Source organism: Phoxinus phoxinus (genome assembly GCF_949152265.1).
Source record: "Phoxinus phoxinus genome assembly, chromosome: 17".
Lineage (NCBI taxonomy): Eukaryota > Metazoa > Chordata > Actinopteri > Cypriniformes > Leuciscidae > Phoxinus > Phoxinus phoxinus.
Window position 1 is genome coordinate 16540540 of NC_136892.1, and position 19797 is coordinate 16560336.

At 38.8% G+C, this 19797-nt stretch overlaps 1 protein-coding gene across 1 annotated transcript in view; it reads left to right on the top strand.

Annotated features, from left to right (window-relative positions):
• The window catches only part of slc8a4a (solute carrier family 8 member 4a), a 61770-nt gene extending 44938 nt beyond the window's left edge, over window positions 1–16832 (top strand). Inside the window, exons 5-9 of the mRNA XM_079585639.1 lie at window positions 6663–6769; window positions 8880–9004; window positions 9439–9538; window positions 10208–10480; window positions 11883–16832. Coding sequence (XP_079441765.1) covers window positions 6663–6769; window positions 8880–9004; window positions 9439–9538; window positions 10208–10480; window positions 11883–12262 — 985 coding nt within the window. The 3' untranslated portion in view covers window positions 12263–16832. The remainder of the gene's footprint in view (window positions 1–6662; window positions 6770–8879; window positions 9005–9438; window positions 9539–10207; window positions 10481–11882) is intronic.
• The last annotated feature ends 2965 nt before the right edge of the window (window positions 16833–19797 follow it).

The window sequence follows — 19797 nt, forward strand, 5'->3', positions numbered from 1 at the left end:
AAGGTTTTCTAAACAAAACTTTTCATCAAAAGATGGAGCAAATCCGACCTTTGGCGAGTTGGGGAGCGCTATGTTCCATGACACATAATAACATTCCATTCTTAGGCTATTGACTATAACCCCTTATTTACACTGCACACATCTGTGGCACATTACGGCTGTGACGCGGCTACCGGAGCTGATCGTGCCCACTGTCAATGCTTGTGTTTACACCAGCCACGACGTGGCACGTTTCAGAAGCGTCTCTCCCCGCCGCTTCGCTAAGGATAGGCGCCTAGTCTATTTTCGACGGACACCGCGTCCAAGCCGCACCGTAAATACAAAATAAAAGTAAAAAAACACAATGTCAATTTTTAAATAAACACCCTGCAGACTCCCAATTGTATTGCAAATGTCTTGTAGCCTATAATTTGAATTTCATAGGCTACACATTTTACTAAAGCATAAAATACAGGCGCATGACTCATGAGAAAGCCCCAAAAGCAGGACCTCAGTTTTTAATGGCACGTCCCTTTTTCTCCCGTGAAAAGACCGCGTTTATCAACCCTCGCGGAGTCTCGCTGCATGTGCACAGCACCATAAAAGTGGAAATTTTGCTTCAATCCCAAACTGACTACATACAGTAACTAGCTTAACTGAAAGACTCAGATTTATATTTTGCGGGTGAACAGCATGGTTATGCTGGTTGGCCAGCACCAAACCAGCACTAACCAGCCTTTATCAGCATGAAGACTCCTGTGTGTTGCAGTTTGTGAGGACTGATGATGTTATGGGTGCTTGTGTTTCAGCCTGAAGCTAAACAGCAATCTGCTTTCATCCAGCATGTGTCCAGTGCAGCTGTCTGCCGCCCCACAGCAGAAACCACTTCCTCTACAAGCCATTTAATCACCTCTACCTTATGGTATCTGTTCATCTGTCTGTTTGTCCTTTATCTCGATTCCTCTCAATAATTTTAGCTCCCATCTCTCTGCACTGCAAAAAATGAATTCCTTGAAACAAGATAAATTTACCAGAGAAGCATAATTGTGTACGGAAAGAAGATAATAAGAGAATATATCTTGAGTTAATTTATTAGTATTTTTTTTATCTTTTCCAAAGCATTACCAAAAAGCTTAAATTGAAAATTCTGTCATCATTTACTCACCCTCAAGTTGTGCAAAACCCTGTATGAGTTTCTTTCTTCTGTTGAACACAAAAGATGAAGAATGTTGGTAACCAGACAGAAGTCAATGGGGTCCATCAACTGTCTGGTTATGAACATTCTTCAAAATATCTTTTGTGTTCAAAGAAGCCGAAATGGCCAAATAAGTATTTCCATCATGTCTAGACCGTATGCAAATACAATCATACCCTAATTCCAGGTAAGATAACCATCTCATGTGAAACTTAATAATAAACAAGATACCACACATATGAAACAGGATACCACTGAGCAGAAAACGGAAAAAACAAATAACATGTCTTGCCCACAAATAGACATTTTCAGAGTAAAAGTAAACTAAATGTCTGGTCTGAATAGAACATATGAATATGAGTATAACTATGAGTATATTATATTAAAATATACAATAAACATAAAGCATGAATGGATCAATTAAAGAATATTATTTGTCATAGAATTTTTTTCTTCTTATACAACACATGTTTAACAAGATTTAATCTTTAATATGAATGAATTAATGATTTTTACATTTATACTTTTAACAATTGTTTGGTTCTTTGTTCAATCTCAAACAATTATTATATAAACATTAAACTTTGCTGAAATTAAATGTCTTTACCTGGAAGTGTTCTGTTAACTCTGCTAAACTATAATTACTAAAACTGAAACTAAATAGGCCTATATAAAAACTAAATATAAATGTGTTCATAAAATAAATATAGAAACTAACAAAACCATTAATGAAGCGAACTAAACCTAAACTGAAATTTATAGGAAATTTGAAAATGATACAAACATTTATTTAATCCGCTCGGAGCGGGTCGAGTAGAACCGGTTACATTTGGTCCCGTTAACCCGGATGGGAGTGAGGTTTAGGGAGGTGAGTGTAACTGTCATGACTACACGACATTCCTCCCGAGTTAGTGACATTACCAACCCTAAAATTTACATAAACCCCTCCCCCGGAACACGATTTATAGATTATCAAGACAGAATATGCTAATCAATGACTAGAAGATAACTACACATAAGCTACCTAAATTCACCAACTAACCAGAGGTGGAAAGTCCAGGTTCAGAAAGTAAAAGTCCTCCTCAGTATTTTGTTCCAATCACCTGGATTTGCTAATTAGCACAGTTTTTCAGCCAGGAGATAGAACTAATTAGTGAAATCAGCTGACTGAGTTCATGGGTGGAATAAACATACGGCAGGACTTTTATTTTCTGACCCCTGGGCTTTCCACCTCTGAAACTAACTATTCAGAAATGTTGTCTACATGTTGTCACTTCTTCTTGAGTCTCTCCATCTTTCTGACTTCTGTTTGAACATAAAAGTTTTGAAATTTTCAGTGCATGTGTGTGTGAGGTAAAAGGACACAAACTGGTATAGCTCCGCCTCCCTGTGCTGGGAGCAGCAGCTCATTTGCATTTAAAGGGACAGACACAAAACGGTGCATTTTGCTCACCCCCAAAAAAGTGACAACTTTAACATGCTATATAAAAATATATGTGGGGTATTTTGAGCTAAACCTTCACATACACACTCTGGGGACATCAGAGACTTATTTTACATCTTGTGAAAAGGGCATTATACCCCCCCTTTATCATATAAAAAAGCACCAGTCAATGTCCAAATCCTTTACTTTAGAATGGCGAGCGACAAGAATTGCTTTCAAATTTCAAGATTTCAAATTACTACAGTAGGTTACTCCATTCTGCCACAAGGACAAATGCGCATGTCTGCTTAGACCCTGACGTGGCGCTAAGCACCTCATGTCAAAGACATGAATAGAAATAGAAATATGAACGTTGGCATGGATTTTAGCGTGAGCAAACTACGGACGACTTTTACGAAACCTGAAAGTCTCTATACATTGAATTTTCATGGAAAAAAGCAACTTAAACTGCTCCTTTTTTGCTCCTTATGGAACGGCATCAGATGGAACTATCCCCTGTACTGTACTGTGTTTTCCTCTTCCTTTCCCTTATCTTTCTCCAGTTGCGTGTGTCTCTCTTCATCTACATCTATTTGAACGCATGATAGAGCTTTTCCTTGTGTTTTCTTCTGTCTCTTTCCTTCGCCCCATGCAGTCTCATGAATTTGTGAAGCGTTCTGTCTGTGTGAATGTGTGTGTGTGTATATACAGTATATCAGAGAGAATGAAAGCGAGATTGATCTTCCTCATTTATGCTTACAGTGCTTCCTTTGATAGTTTGGCTGATGTATTTACCCCTGCGTCTGTAACTTTCAGAACGTGAATGCATTAACGATTCATTTAAGAAAACAGGCCGCTGTTTTATCAGCCTCACCTTTCTATTTCTGTTTCTATATGTAAGGCCTCCTCCCTTTTAACTTTGCCACCATCTCGCTACTTCTCCCTCCTCCTCCTCCCTGACTCCGTCTCTGTCTTTCCTTTGCCTAAGGCCTATACTTTTATCATTCCCCGCACTCTAGCTACCTGTTGCCATGCCAACCCCATCATTTAGTGTCCTACACAATGCAGTGTGCACACCTGCCTAATGTGCTCGCCTTACCGTGTGAATGCATGAGAATCTTACCTGCGCCGCGCTGCTGAAGGTGCTTTTAATGACTCATTTAGACCCGAGCTTTTAATGTTCCGCCTCCTGCGCTCGCCCTGTCATCTCCGCAGCCCACACGCGCTCATAAAGGCCCTCTTCAGCTTGAGAGAGCCCAGTGCATGGAGCGAATATTTTTATTGCAAACACTGTTAATGTGCTCACTTATTATTGAGTTGACACCATGTGTGTGGCTGTGTGTAAATTTGTGAATTTCACCCATGACAACTGTGTGTATTCATGCCTGTTAGCATACGTACAGGCTTTTGCATGCGAGTGTGAAGTGGAGAGACTTTTGGAAGTGAGCAGCTGTGTGAGTTTCAGACCGCATTAAGGTCCCTTGTTGATTTTTTTGTTTATGCACATCTGTCTCTTTCTTTGGTGGGGAGTGTTTGCATCAGTGAGTAATGGATCTAATTACAGCTGAGAGCTAGCATGTGGGGTTAAGTTACCTGGTCACAGAGATGACGCTACTGTGGAGGCCTGGCATCATGGTTAATTGCTTCCTGCATTCCGTTATCCTCATCCGTCCTTATCCTGCTGTTTGTGTGGATCTTCTTATCTCCAACATCCAGGCCAAAGCAACCAGAAAACAAACTACATCTGAATTGATTCTGATCACATTTTATTTTATGTATATGTGTTTTCAAAGGTTTGGGGTCAGTAAAGGTCCTTGCATACTGAGTTCGAAATTCTCATCCGAAATTTTCGCACATTAAAGAATACTAAAAAAATTAAGAAAATAAAGAAAAATTTCGAATCTAGTTAAATTTTCTGCGTTTTTCGCATCCGTAGCAAGCATTTTTAGAGGTGTTTGGACATTTTTAGAGGTGTTTCAGAGCCACCGTACAAGCGAACGCCAAAATTCAGAACTGTTCAGGATCAATTGGTTCATGGAAATTGGTGGTCTTCCTTTTAATATGTGGCTCCAGTCAGTGTCGCTAGCAAAGCATCAAACTGAGCCACTTTGTGATGTTTACATGGTCATTGAGATGTAGTCAGTAGAACTGCAGATACAGAGAAAAAAGACAAAAACGGGGGATGGGATGTGCTAAGGCATGCACGTGTTACAATCATGTAAGATAAGCACGGTGGGCTAATTAATAAAGAACAAGTCCTAATGAATTTAATTACACACACGTCTGGCCAATGAATGCTGCAAAGCACAGAGAAGTGGGCAGAGAGAAGATTAGTGCTAACATGTAATAGAGGGATTACAGTACAAAACAGCAGTGGGAACGTGTTTACACAGCAAATGCAGATATACCTGAGCATGCCCTTTGTCATTATCCATGAGCTCTGTCCCAAACAGTCTTGAGATCAGTTCACTTCTTTTCCTTTATGTCCTCATATCCAGGATTACACGCAGACAAAACTCGTTTGTGACCCTGGACCACAAAACCAGTCCCATGTCGCACGGGTTTATTTGTGGCAATAGCTAACAATACAATGTATGGGTCAAAATTATCTATTTTTCTTTTATGGCAAAAATCATTAGGACATTAAGTAAAGATCATGTTCCATGGAGATATTTTGTAAATTTCCTACCGTTATATAAAACATTTATTTTTGTGAGTGAATGCAGCAATATCGTGAACATAAATGGACAACTTTAAAGGTTATTTTCTCAATGTTTAGAATTTTTTGCACCCTCAGATTCCAGATTTGTATATAGTTGTATCTCGGCCATATATTGCCCTATCCTAACAAACCATACATCAATGGGAAGCTTATGTATTCAGCCTTCAGATGATGTATTACTCTCAATTTAAAAAATTGTGGTTTTGTGGTCCAGGGTCACATTTTCTGTTCTATTTTTTCAGTTTCTGCACCGAATCTGCACAGTTATACAAAATAATAATAAAGAGAAATCTTAATATGTATGTCTCATTTTTTACTTTCTATAAGTGTCTAAGTGGATAATTCACCTTTTCATTCTGGTAACATTTACCAATCAAAATTTTGTCATTCCAAACCAAAATGTGATTTTTTTTTCCTTGAAATGATGAAATTGAAAACACAAAATGAAAAAGACTGACATGGTTTAAAGCTATTGTTATCCAATCTTGCACATTTGTATATCAAGGGAATCAACATTTTTTTTCTGGGGCGCTCAAACCCTCAAGCAAGCTCAGTTTTTGGACCTCAGTTTTTCTAAAACCCTGTGTACAGCCATGGTTACCACAAAATGATATATTGTGGTGATTGAGTGCCACCATCTTTTTTGCTAAATTAATCAAATTCTCCCCTTGTTGCTGTTGTAAAGCTTTCCTGTAGACAGTGTTTATCAACCGTGTTCTGAGTGTTCTAATTGCTAATAATGACAAATGGCGATTTGCCATGGCTAACCACCTGCTTCCTGCACAATAGCATTGTACCGCAGCCCCGTCTGCTGCATGTTCCTGCCTCTCTGAGGGAATCAGCTCTTCTGCTTTTGCGCTTCTCTATAATGCAGGAAACTCAAAAATGCAAACTGCATAAAGTTTTCATTACCTTTTTTTCAATAATTGTTCATTCAATGAATATTAGGGAATGTTACATACACTCTTTGGGGTTCATGCATAAAAACAAGCAGAATGACTTTAGGTGTAAATCATTCATAAATCCATTCCTACATCAATTGTTGCATTGAACTGAAAGCGACAATCTACATAAGAATGGTTTTACGAACGATTTACACAGAAAACCATTCAGCTTGTGTTTCTTGAATGATTCCCCATTGCCTTTCCTTAGCTCTTTCTCCAAGTCTTTGTCAATGGTTGCTGCTGCATAGCTATACCAATGTTTCTTAATAATCTGCTTTAACAATTTTACGTAGTTTTTCCTGCCACTGTCAACTTTGACTTACTCTCTAGCACTTGTAACACACTTTATTTGTAAAGTTTCTTTGAGCCATCAAAATGTTCTGTCTTTGTCCAACACAGGAAGATCCTGGAGGTAAAGGTCATTGACGATGAGGAGTATGAGAAGAACAAAACCTTCACCATCCACCTGGGGGAGCCGGTGCTGTTGGAGATCGGGCAGAAACACGGTCAGTGGATCTCCTTTGGACATCCATCTGCAGAGTTCTATGGTTTTGTATTAGAATACAGATTGGGGTCTCTGTTTAATATTGTATTAATAGCTTTCACATCTATCCCTGAATAATTCAGGAACAGATTTGATTGAAAGGTTTCTTTGTGCGAATGGAGCGAATAATGGGAGACAGTGGACTGTGGTCTAATGAGTGATTGTTATAACGGGAGAGTAGGAACAGGCAGTAACTGGTCGCAGTGCAAGCGGCCATGTTGAAGCAATATCTCTAGGCCATTTCTGCACGTTAATTATGTACTAACTGCTCTAATTTAATGTTCATCCCCATGCTCTTCAAATTGCTGTACTGTTATGGGATCCAATTATGAATAAGCATTTTTTGATGATTTTTGACTTTCAGTCTCTTCAACGCTTCTCTAGAACACACAAATTGATGTGTTTGTTTCCTGCTTATATATAGCGCTGCTACAACATGATACATTGCAACGGATTATAATAAACACAAAGGGATGAATTCACTAAACAGTTGTGATGCATTTATAATATGCAGTACTGTATTCTTGTTCACTATTCATCCACAATCTAGTTCAGTGTTTTTTTCACAATGCAGTCTGTGGACCACAGAAAATCTAAGATATTTATTTAAATAGTCTTTCTCGCGAAACGCCTTTTTAGGGCTTTCAAAGGTAACTGAAATGAAATATATTTCACAAGTTCACACTTACATATAATTTGAGGGGGTAAAGTTTAATGCGTATTTGGCGTGCTGTCCGGGGGAGGGCTCCGAGCTCGAAGTTCGGCCCGAACCCAGAGTACTCCCCCCCTATGTAAGTGCTTAGGACTAGAAGCGTGGAGAAGGGGTGGTGGAGGGATGCTCCAAAACTGTCAATGGAATGAGGTGAGACTGCTGAGTGTATATACACCTCTTACCATTGATTGCTGAGTGCTCTCCACTTGCGTTAGTTTATCTGAACGTGCTCCTCCCGAACTTTGTTAATAAAACATCATTTAACGCAGTAATTTTGAAAACATTTTAATATTTATATTACAATTGACTTAAAATTTAAGTATTAAAATGACTGGGGGCCCTATCATACACCAGGCACGATGCAAGTGTTTTTTGCTAGTTTCAGCCCTACGCAGTTATCATTTTCCCGTCCTGCGCCCCGTTGTTTAAATAACAAATGCATTTGTGCACCCATGGGCGTGCTGGTCTGAAAACTAGGTGTGTTCGGGACTTCGGGTGCATTGTTGGCATGTTGCTATTTTAAGGCAACTGAGATAGACTGACTAAAGTCAATGGTGCATTATTTTTTTCTGTTATTTAAAGAGCGCGTAAGTAATATGCGCCTATAGGCGAGTCCACAACGTGCGTACACTCTACTTATTACACACACACTGGGACGCGCAGCACATAAACTAGCTAAATATTAAAAATTAAAGGATTACAAAGTAAAATATTAATATTGTGTAAATAACGATATCGGGGAATCCGGCTTGTCCCGTAGATATTCTGCTTGCGCGTTTTTAAACCTCGCGCATGAGCAGATCCGTTTGTTCTCTGGAGACGTGTTCAGTCTTTCCGCTTGCAAATTCCGTCATGTAAATAGCAACCCGCTATGGCACGGGCCCTACTGGCTTTGGGAATGGGAGATGAGACTCTGATTGGTTTATTGTAGTAGACAAGATTACATTACTCATTAAGAGATTAGAGACAACCCTTTTAGACAATGCGCCGGGCGCTGTCACGTTACCTGTTCATCATCTGTTAGTTTTTTATAATAAATACCTTTGTTTTGGAACCTTTTGAATCTTTATCATCATCTGGACTAAAGTATTACACATTTATACAATTTATTTTGGTTTTAGTTTAGTAAAAGTTAATGATTTATTTTGGAAACTTGTACAGTCACAACCAATATGCCAGATCACTGCAGTCTGTTGCATCCTCTACGGCCTGCGAGATGTAAAAATGAGCATGAAAATAGTGTTTAAAATTGATCTTTATTTGCGAAATTCCTTTAGTGAAGTTCTACTGTTTCAGCTCTGTAATACATGTGCAAACTCTACACAGCTCAGTAGCTGTTCGATGTGTCTTCTGCTGACAGGAGACTCTAATGATAACAAACCGGCGGTGGTGGCTGAGGAAGAGGATGTGGCCAAGATGGGGTGCCCGAGTCTGGGAGAGCACACCAAAATGGAGGTGGTCATAGAGGAATCCTATGAGTTTAAGGTAAGGTCCTGTGAATCAGGAAAAACAATACAGCAATACTGCTCAATTTCTCACATTCAATTTATCTGAATCCTTACCTCCTCCTTCCCATGGTGACAGCCTCAATACTGGAGGTCACTGGGGTCAGGTAGCTCAGGGATTTAGAAGAGATTTGGAGTGGAAACACTGTGTTACTCCCTCTAAGATTATCCACAGACCTCTGAATGCAAAACAAGCAAATGGCTAGGACAGTATGACATTGGAGAAAATGAAATTCGGACGGGGTTGTGCTTAGACGCCCACTACCTCACTGAAATCAGTTTAGTTGAGACCTGTGCTCACTGGCCTACGAGACAGAGTCATATTAAATCTTGTCTACTACAAGGACACATTTTTGTGAGTTTAGGTTTGATTGATCTTCTTGGTGTTGTATGTGTATTTGTGTGTTTTTGCAGAATACCGTCGACAAGCTAATAAAGAAGACTAACCTGGCGCTGGTGGTGGGCAGCAGTAGCTGGAGAGAACAGTTTGTCAGCGCTGTGACTGTTAGTGCAGGTCAGTGTCTCTCTGTGCTCTACATGCTCAAGTAGAAGCCTGTGGACCACACAACTGATTTATATGCAATCAAATGATTTGTATAAAACCTTGCCAGCAACAATCAATTTGTCTGTCCACACTGAATGTGAATCTTCTGTGCGACGTGACTCAATCTCAGCCAAGCAGGAGATATTTAATGTTAAATGTACACTGCAAAAAAATGTAGTTTTGAAGTTGTAAATTAAACAAAAATTATTGGATTAGATTTTTTGTTTTATTGGATTCAATTATTATTGGATTATTTTACTTTGCTCCAGACTGCTGGGCGATTAATCAAATTTTATTCTCAATTATGATTTTGGCTTCCAACAATTATGAAAACAAGACCATTGAGATGAAAACAAAATGTTGTGCTGCATTGCGTCTCACAATGATGCTCTTGTTTTGTCTTTTGTTATAAATTTGGTGCACCCTTATAACAGTCTAATTTATTTAAATTTGTAATTTGTATTATTTATTTAAATGTATGTGTGAGTGTGTGTATATCTATTTTTTACATAATTTTTTTGTTTTTGTTTAAAAAAAAATATATAATATATTATATATTATACTGACAAAAAATTATTGTGATAACAAATTTTGCTATTATCAAGCAACCCCACTATACACTTTTGTTTACCTCTATAGGTGATGATGATGAGGAGGAGAGCGGGGAGGAACGCTTGCCCTCATGCTTTGATTACATCATGCACTTCCTGACGGTTTTCTGGAAGGTTCTGTTCGCCTTCGTTCCACCCACGGAGTACTGGAACGGCTGGGCCTGCTTCATTGTCTCCATCACGCTCATTGGGGCCCTAACTGCTCTTACTGGAGATCTGGCATCTCACTTTGGTTGTACAGTTGGCCTGAAGGACTCAGTCACAGCTGTGGTGTTTGTGGCCCTGGGCACATCTGTGCCTGGTGAGTGTTTATTTGTGTATCAGATGTCCTTCCAATAGCATGTAGCTGATTAGTAAGGGATAAAGTACAGTGATCGGGTCATTATCAAAAAATAAACCCTGACAAACCTGAATGCCATGATTAAACAATCAGAATCAAGTATTCCGTCAAATATTCAAATACTACATATTGTACCATTAAAATGTTATTACTGCTTCCAAAATCTTTTCTAATTTATATTTCCATAATGGCCCTAGACAGCTTTTGTGCGAGTGCTGTGTTTTTTTTAGACTGTTTAATTATGTGGACTAATTAGAGGACATGATTTGCTCTGGAGCTACAAGGGATCTGTGTGTTTGTCTTGGCATTAGCCACAAACAATAGACTGGATGGAATGATTCTGCACACACTCGAGCTCTGTATGTCAAACCATCCTCAAGCTCCAACACACATAATGAAAAGATCCACTTGAAAGACAAATCTCAAATGAGATCTTTCATGTCTCAGTTGTTTCTTCTAGACAGCCGTGAGATTAAAAGGGATAGTTCATCCAAAAACGGTTTGGTTACCCATATTCTTCAAAATATATTTTGTGTTCAACAGAACAAAGAAACTCATACAGGTTTAGAACAACATGAGGGTGAGTAAATGATGACATAATTTTCATTTTTGGGTGAACTATCCCTTTAAATAGAGAGCAAACTGTGCTTAACTTTCGTACTACTAAAACTTATAAGAGGTGGATGATATAAGTACAAATTAATATCACATTATTCTTATACATTTTGGTTGCTAATGATATATATCAATTTATATATCACAATATATATTCTAATAAAAAGACCTTTGTAATCTCATATTTATCTCTCTAGAGTTTCAGAAGAGTTCAATAACTGCTCAGATTTTCCAAAATACCAAAGTCTACAATCAAAAGTCAGATATTTTAATATTTACTCACTCAAACATTTCTCATCTAGTTCAGACCGGATTGCTTACATTAATTTGATCATGTAGTACATCTATACTCTTAGTAGGTCAACAATGAGCTCTTTTGTTTTTCTTTTTCTTTCTCATACGGTCTTTTTAGGAGAAAAATTTGAGACAAAGTTGATACTTCAATTAAACATAATTGCGACTTCAGTCCCTTCAGTCTGATTCCCATCCCCAATAGTAAACATTTCGGAGGTCTCTCTTATTTGACTCATCCAGTTCAGGTCTTGAAGCCTCTACTGATGAGCTGAATCAGGTGTTAACAAGTGTTTGAAATGTTTACTGTTGGTGTGTTTCCAGGAACAGGGTTGAGAAATACTGTCCAGAACTATGAAAGCAACGTCTTTCATTAAAATGGCCCTTTGGGTCTCTTCCAGTTCTCACCATCCTTCTTTCATCTTTCTCTCTCTGACTTTTCTTTTGCTCTCTCCAGACACATTTGCCAGCAAGGTGGCAGCCATCCAGGACCAATACGCCGATGCATCCATTGGAAATGTGACGGGTAGTAATGCAGTTAACGTCTTCCTGGGAATCGGAGTGGCGTGGACCATCGCTGCAGTGTACTGGAACAGTCAGGGCAAAAAATTCATGGTCCCGCCCGGGTCGCTGGCGTTCTCCGTCACCCTCTTCACCATCATGGCACTGCTGGGTGTTGTGACACTACTGTACCGCCGCCGGCCCACTGTATCTGGGGGCGAGCTGGGGGGCCCGCGAACCGCCAAGCTGCTCACCGCGTTCCTTTTCTTCGTGATGTGGCTCATCTACATCATGCTGTCCTCACTGGAGGCTTACTGCCATGTGCCTGGCTTCTGAGAAAGTTCATCAGAAAGATGTACTCCACTGCACAACCCCCATCATTCTTCCTCTCTGCTTTTGTGTATATGAGAAGTCTAAAATTAGTGTTTACATCTGTTCTTACTGGTAATTATCATTGTTGAAATTGAACTTGCATCCTTTCGCTCACACTGATGTGAATATCTAGATGAGTGTCAGGGAAGGATGATAGAGGCTGTGTGGTTTCTTGCACAGCTTCTCTTTATAGATGGATTTCTCTTACATGGTGTCTGCCACCACCTGGATATTCAGACAGCAACACTCTCCAGAGAGCCCCCTCAGCGCTTTTCTTGCTTCAGTGCTGTTTTTTTCCAAGGATGGTCCTTTACGCCTCACTTCGATATTCTCTCAGAAATCCCTCTTCTATCATTTTTTTTTGCTTCCCTCCCCGGTCGCAGTCAATAGACTCATTCCCACTGCAGAGGTTTGGGAATGCTTCACACCTCTACCAACCCTTAAGACATGAACACTCTGTTTCATCTGTCTTCTCTCTCCTGTTTCTGCAGCTCCACATAGACCTTCACACCACACTAGCACTTTTCATTTCTCACAACTATAATTTCAGCTCAAGTGATGCGGCGAGGGCTGAGCCTTCCCAAACTGACTCTGCCCTCTCCCCCAATAATAATTCAACTTCCTGACTACTAACCTTGCTTCGGTGTTTTCTATACTGCAGATTTGTCATCATTGACCCTAGCAGTACTTATACTGCACTTTTTGACCAATGGCCCCGTCCCCCAATATTTCATCATCTTTTTCACCCCATCACTACATACACCACACCCTATTCACTTCTGACTCCACCCACTACACTACCCGTGCCACACCGTTTTCATCTCTGACCCTACCCCAATATAACCACACCTTATTTACATATGACCCTTCCCCCTACATGTGATATGCCTTCTCCATCTCTACCCCACCCCCAAACTATCTATGCCACACCTTATTTACATATGACCCCTCTCCCAACACAACAAACAGCCTCTTCCCTCCTGACCCCTCCCCTACATTATCAATACCTCACATTTGAGGTGACCTCTCCTGACCCATCACTACAGTACCTACACCACACTCTTTTCTACTTCGACTCTTCCCACAATTCTTTAGTCACACTTCTTTATCTGTAGCCCCACCCCAATATTATATTTACCACACCTTCTTTAGAAATGACCCCACCCTTGACAGAACGTCACGCCCTCTAAACATCTACTTTTTATGTCAAATACTGGTGTTGTAAAGCTGGTGTTTTTATTTGTTTATTTATTTATTTATTTATTTATTTATTTATTTATATCATGCTACTGAAAGTTAATTATGAAGTCAAGAGAAGGAATGCAGGGAGAAAAGAAAGATTTGTTTTTCAAGCTTTTCTGGCTATTTTTGTCGAACGTGAACAAAACCAGAAGAGGTACACATTTTGCATGGCACAACATTAGTGGTAGAAGTTGAATGGAGACCAAAAGAAATAGTTTAACGGTGACATTGACAAAAGAACCAAGGTGTTAGTGTTTATTCATGTGATATTTATTGATATTTATTATTATCAACGACGTATTATGTGGGGAAATATTGTAGGCTGTATGTGTATGAGAGCATGCATTCGAATGGACGAGTGCAACGGATTAGACGAAATATACGAGTGTTGTGTGCTAATCTGTCAAACAGTGTTCAAAGTCTTTGTATATGAATATGAGTGTCTTAACGTATGAAAGTGTTGAATTTCGTCTGAACTTTGTCTGTCACTGGCACACTCAGGAGTTTCAGGCTCTCATCCTGTGAGCTTCGAAATCTTTTCCCATCATCCATTAATCTCCAAATGGGTGCAGCTTCCATGACCATGTGGTACATTCGTTCTCATAATGTTGGTCCTAAATCATGCAGTGAGAGAGCAGACTGTCCTGTCGTGCCGAACTATGTTCTACAGCTTCACTGTGTCAAGCTTTTAAGCTCTATTCGCTATCAAAGGCATTGCGTCATGTGGTCGTCTGTGAACACGACGACATGGGTGCCTTGATATCAACAGTACAATGTCTCTAGGCCATACAGTAGGTCAGTCACTGCGTTTACACTGTAGTCAAGTGAAAATAGTGAGTTTATTTATTGTTCATGCACAGCGTGAGCATTTTACCTGTGAAATGTGAGCCCCTCACCTTTGCCACATTAATCCAGAGCCGTATCCAATTATCCAAGCGCTTACCTCTCCTGATAGCCTAATTTGTGTTTATGTGCATGGTTAATGTATAATAGATATGATTCCAGTTCGATTTCAGTTTGCTCTCTTTATTCAGTGTCCACCATCTGCTCCTTAACTAATGAGACTTGGGTCATTTCCAGTTAGCCAGGAGTTAAACTAGCTTAGTTAGCCTCTCTCTCTCTCTCTCTCTCTCTCTCTCTCTCTCTCTCTCTCTCTCTCTCTCTCTCTCTCTCTCTCTCTCTCTCTCTCTCTCTCTCTCTCTCCTCCTCCCCCCCCCCATACTCCTCTTTGCTAAGTGATACAGTGATTATGGGTTTCAGTTTGCAGATATTACATAATTGTTTACAAGGGTTTAATGTGTCCCCATTTTCTCAGCTATCAACCATCTGCTTGGCCCGACCTGGGACACATGCTATAGGAAATGGAAAGTTATAGCTTTAGGAAATTCTGGTGTTGCTCCTTATTAAGGGCCCCAGTAGAGCAGAGCATCACTTTTTAATGCACTAAATAAAAGTCATTTTAAAGAGCTTTCTGAAATATGATAAGAGGGAATGCGCAGTCCCATTACCTGATTTATAATAACGCCAAAGGCCAAATGCACCACTTTAGAAGGGTGCTATCTGTTATGACGATACCATTGGTTTAAAAGAGGCTGGGCTGCTATAGCACTCCGTTTTCATGAAAAATAGAACATAGAAGTCCAACAAATCCACAGTCAGCCTCTATGAAAAAGTGCTCCGCTCACTTTCTCATGCGACGCGTGACGCAACAGTGGGCGAAACATATGTACATACGGTCCGCATTTATACCTGCATATGTGTATTTATACATTCCAATGATACCAGATTTAAAAAAAGCACAGAGTGATGTATTTTTAGTGCTTCTTGTTGCTAGGCGACGTCTCAAAGAGTCATTGTCTTTCAGTCATTATGTTGTCTGGTGTCAGTGCTCTATAGGGTGGGCGGGTTGGTTTGTAATTACTTTATAAGGTCACTCTCGTCTTTCTCCTTTTATCTGGCCGCACAGGGTAAATGAACTTAAGTTCCACCCGAATTCAAGGACAATTAGGAACCCTAAATTGCCCATTGGAGTTTTGACTCATATTAATATGAGCGTTTCGCTTTGTGGAGAGCAGAGCAGTGATTTATAAAGGTATAAAGGTAAACGTATTCAAACGTAGCTGTCATAGTTGCATCAAACTATAGAGGATTGTGGTGGTGAATCCCTGTTTAATGCTCAGTAGCCTGTGGATAACATTGAAGGAAATTACCATATGAGAGCATATCCCTCTAGAAAATCTTTTATGTGGACCAGGAAGGACCATTTTTTGAGGACTTAGCCTAAAGCATTGTGACGGATCTATGATCATATAAAAGAAGATGTGCATAAGCACACACTTAAAAGAATAGTTCACCCAAAAATGAAAATTCTGTCATCATTTACTCACCCTTTTTTTTTTGTCAATACAATTAATGTCAGTGGGAATCAAAATAACATTAAACCCCATTGACTTTCATTTTACGGAGAAAAAAAAAAGTGTTTGTTTTTAAGGACATGAGGACAAGTAAATAATTTTAAATGTTGTGTTTTTCTGTCCTTTTAGGTGTGTTTCCATGCTCGTCCACTGTTATTTGATCATAAATCAGTCACAACTTCCCTAAACACCCTGGCATAAACAAAATGACCTTGAATATCTAATATTCATAGTCCATCGAAGCATGCTCGTTTGACTCTTGTATGTCAGAGTGCTTGTGTCGTGTGAGAGTCCCGGTGTCACATGTGCTCTCTTGTGATACTTCAATCTTAAAGCATGTCTTTTCTGTGTGTGTGCATTCGTCTCATAATATTGCATTTCTCTTTAATCACAAACATTGAAATATTTACAAAAGAAATTAATTGTGTTTGGTTTTGTATGTATTGCTATTTGATAAATTACTGTTTTAAAAGACTTTGTTTTTTTTTAAAAAGCCAAGTGTTTGTTAGTTATATGACACTATTATTGTCTTGAGATCTGTTCTGTACTGAGACAAATTTATATTTTGGGTAAAAAAAAAATTAAGTGCTGCATAGAGTACTTTATCATCATCATCACAACAACAACAAAATAATGTATGTTCTCAATGTTTTATCTAAAATTGTGTGAGGGAGAAAGGGTGTAGTTTTAATGTGAACTCATTTAAGCTGTAATGTGAAGGAAAACTACAGGATTATGACAAAAGATGGAGAATGAGTCTCTGTTTGTAATGCGTAAAACTTTGTTTCTTATTTTATTTATTACTGAGTACATTAAAGTTGGAATTGTATATTACTAACATACTTTTTAACTCTTTATTAAAGGGGCTTTTGTTTTTTCTACAGCAAATAACAAAGAAATCACAACACCTCTGCTAATATAATTGTATTGACTTTTCTTGGCCTTTATATCAAACTAATAAGCTGTATAATCGAATATCAATATGCAATGTAAAGTACAAAATTAGATTTTAAGGATATTATTATGGGCTGTGTATGTTTAAGATAAATATGAAGAAATTTCTTCATTTTTTTGCCCATACACAGTAAAAAAAAAAAAAAAATCTATTACTGGGGTGGTACCCTTTCAAAACTTATAGGCCTATGTACCATTTACATAATAGGCACACTTTAGGTACATATTTAGTAAATTTCTTTAAGAAAGTACACATACAAAAGGTGTATCTTTTTTTCTGAGAATGTATAATGAAATTCAGTGCACACAAAACAACATTGGTCCCCATTTACTCTCACTGTATTTGTATGTGTTCCCCAGAAGAAAGTAAGTCATGGGGTTAGGAACAAAATCATCACTGAATTTTCAGGTTTGTGTGATATCCTTTTAAGAAAACTTGATCATCTTTGAAGTTTTAAAGGAGTTGTACTAATTTCCCAAGGTGTGTGAGGAACGGGAATTAGTGTTTTTAAAGCATATAAAGCTTTTTTATATCAGCAGAACAAGGAAAACTGAATTATTCATCATATGACCCCCTTAACAAATCAATCCCTGAATGGTGATACTTCGTTTTGAGCTCGAATGTTTGACAGTTGGCTCTTGACTCTGTCCCATCCCCCTGCAGACCGATGAACAGCACAGTAGTACAAAACAGTCATTATGAAAAGAAATGAAGGAGAAAAGACAGGGGAGAGGAAATGTTGTGGAGTGGAGAATGTAAATTACAAGAACAGAACAACCCCCATTGGGGAAGAACAGGAGGAAAAGAAGTGTTTTAAAAATCCTGTTCATTTGAAGAGCTACAAACACCTTAGCAAATTTATGAGAGAAAGAATATGAGATGTAAAATCAATGTAACACGCTCTCATTTATTATTACTCAAAAACTACATGAAAGAAACATTCTGACAAGCATCTACTTTTAGGCAGAGCACAAGTACAACTGCAGTTGAGTTTGCTCTAAAACTGGACCGCAAGAAGAAAAATGTGTAATAAGACTGCTGCAATTCCCCTGGTGATCTTCTTTGTAACTGTAAAAAAAAGAAAAACAAGCCATCATTAAAAAGAATAATTTAAATGTTAATTGATCTCCTGCTATATTATTGTGTTCTGTAACTTTATTTGTATGCATGTTATAGATCTTATTACTGTATGAACAATTCAACTATTTGTGTTCAATTTTAAACCTTTGTTTCGACTTCGTAATAACTCGACTGTCCAGTGAACCGGCAGAATCTCTCTGGTGACGTATGCCAGAATCCAACCATGTAGTGTGTGTTTAAACCCTGTCCACGACCACAATCAACTGCGAGATAGAATAGAACCAACTTACTGCTCTACACTTTTTTCTTATTCAATAATCCGTTTCACTCTGACTTACATTCCAATACTAAAAAAAACGTATGTTTGCTACTTTTGTCTTATGTCAACCCTAAATGTTTATGTACAACATAACAGATAAAAAACGCATTCTCTTTTCACAGAATTACATTCATGTTTCCATATTCATTCCATTATGTGCTCTCAATCATGTTGTTCCCGCCTGCTAAACATTTTCATATATTCTCTCCTGAAAATCCTCTAATGTCAAAAAAAGAATGTCAACATTTTCCAGTGTATTTTTATTTTATCTTATGACATTGCAGAGAGCTAGTGAGAAAGTTGAGAGAGAAAAAAAATGCAATAAAAAGGAGAAACCTTGATCTTTATTGGAAACCAGAAATAGCCAAGGCCAGTGTTCAATAATGCATTTAAACTGGAGCACATTTCCCTCATAACAACAGCGTTGCTCTACACTTGAGATCCTTTGAACTCCTTTGAACTTTTTAAGCACATTTTGGCAGTCAAAAGAAATGAGAAGCTTATTTTCTTCCTCCATTCTTTCTCTGTCCATCTTTGTGTCGTTTTTTAAAAGATCCTTATAACAACAGTCTCTGAACTGTTTTGTACACGGACAAGTGTCTGCTATGGATTAATATGGTTAAATTGGACAAGACATTAACACTGACAGCAGGTACAAAGCGCTTTCATATCCACTGGGAAATGAAGTGTTACCTGTTGAGTCTACGCTGATGCTGATGGTTGTTGTTCATAGAATCACCTTCTTAAAAATGCTCTGTGAGAACAAGAATCTTCTTGATCGATGAGGAATCAGATGTTCATTGTTTTCAGTGACTGTCTGTTTTAGCAATCCACAGCTCTATTTTCAGATCACTGGGGAGACAAAAAAAAAGACACAGCTGCAGTGACAAACATTACAGTGGCAATTTCGAGTCATCAATCACAGCGGCCGTGGCGAGAGACGGGCTGAAGTGGGGTCAGCTCACACCGTGCTTCAGAACTCACCCACAGTTGTTACAGGAAATGGATTCCACTCTGGCCAATTATAGCCGTCATGTTGTATATCTCACAGCCAGATCTGACTTTGGAGAGCTCGGCAGGAGTGGTGGCAGGGCCAACAGGTAAGAAAAAACACCCAGGATAGCAACTAAACTACATTTCTATGTCTTCCAAAGCGGAGAAAGCACAATAACTGCTCATTGAGAGCTTACGGGATTCCAAATTAAGGGGTCGGAAACCTTGACATCTAACCAACAGGTAGGAAACAACACCTTTAACACACAAAAAATAACACCTTCCCCTTTATTCAGTCTGTAATTATATGTACAATATTCACTTTCTGTCACAGAAAGCCCAGTTTGAATTAAAACGATGAAGAAAAGGAAAGCGAGGTGGGGGGAGAGAAAGAGAGAGCGAGAAAAGGCTTGTTTCTTGAATCACTAGCTCAGGCAAGTTAGTCATCATATAGTGTCACTTCAGGGTGAGGATGATTCACATAGAGCAAGCTAAC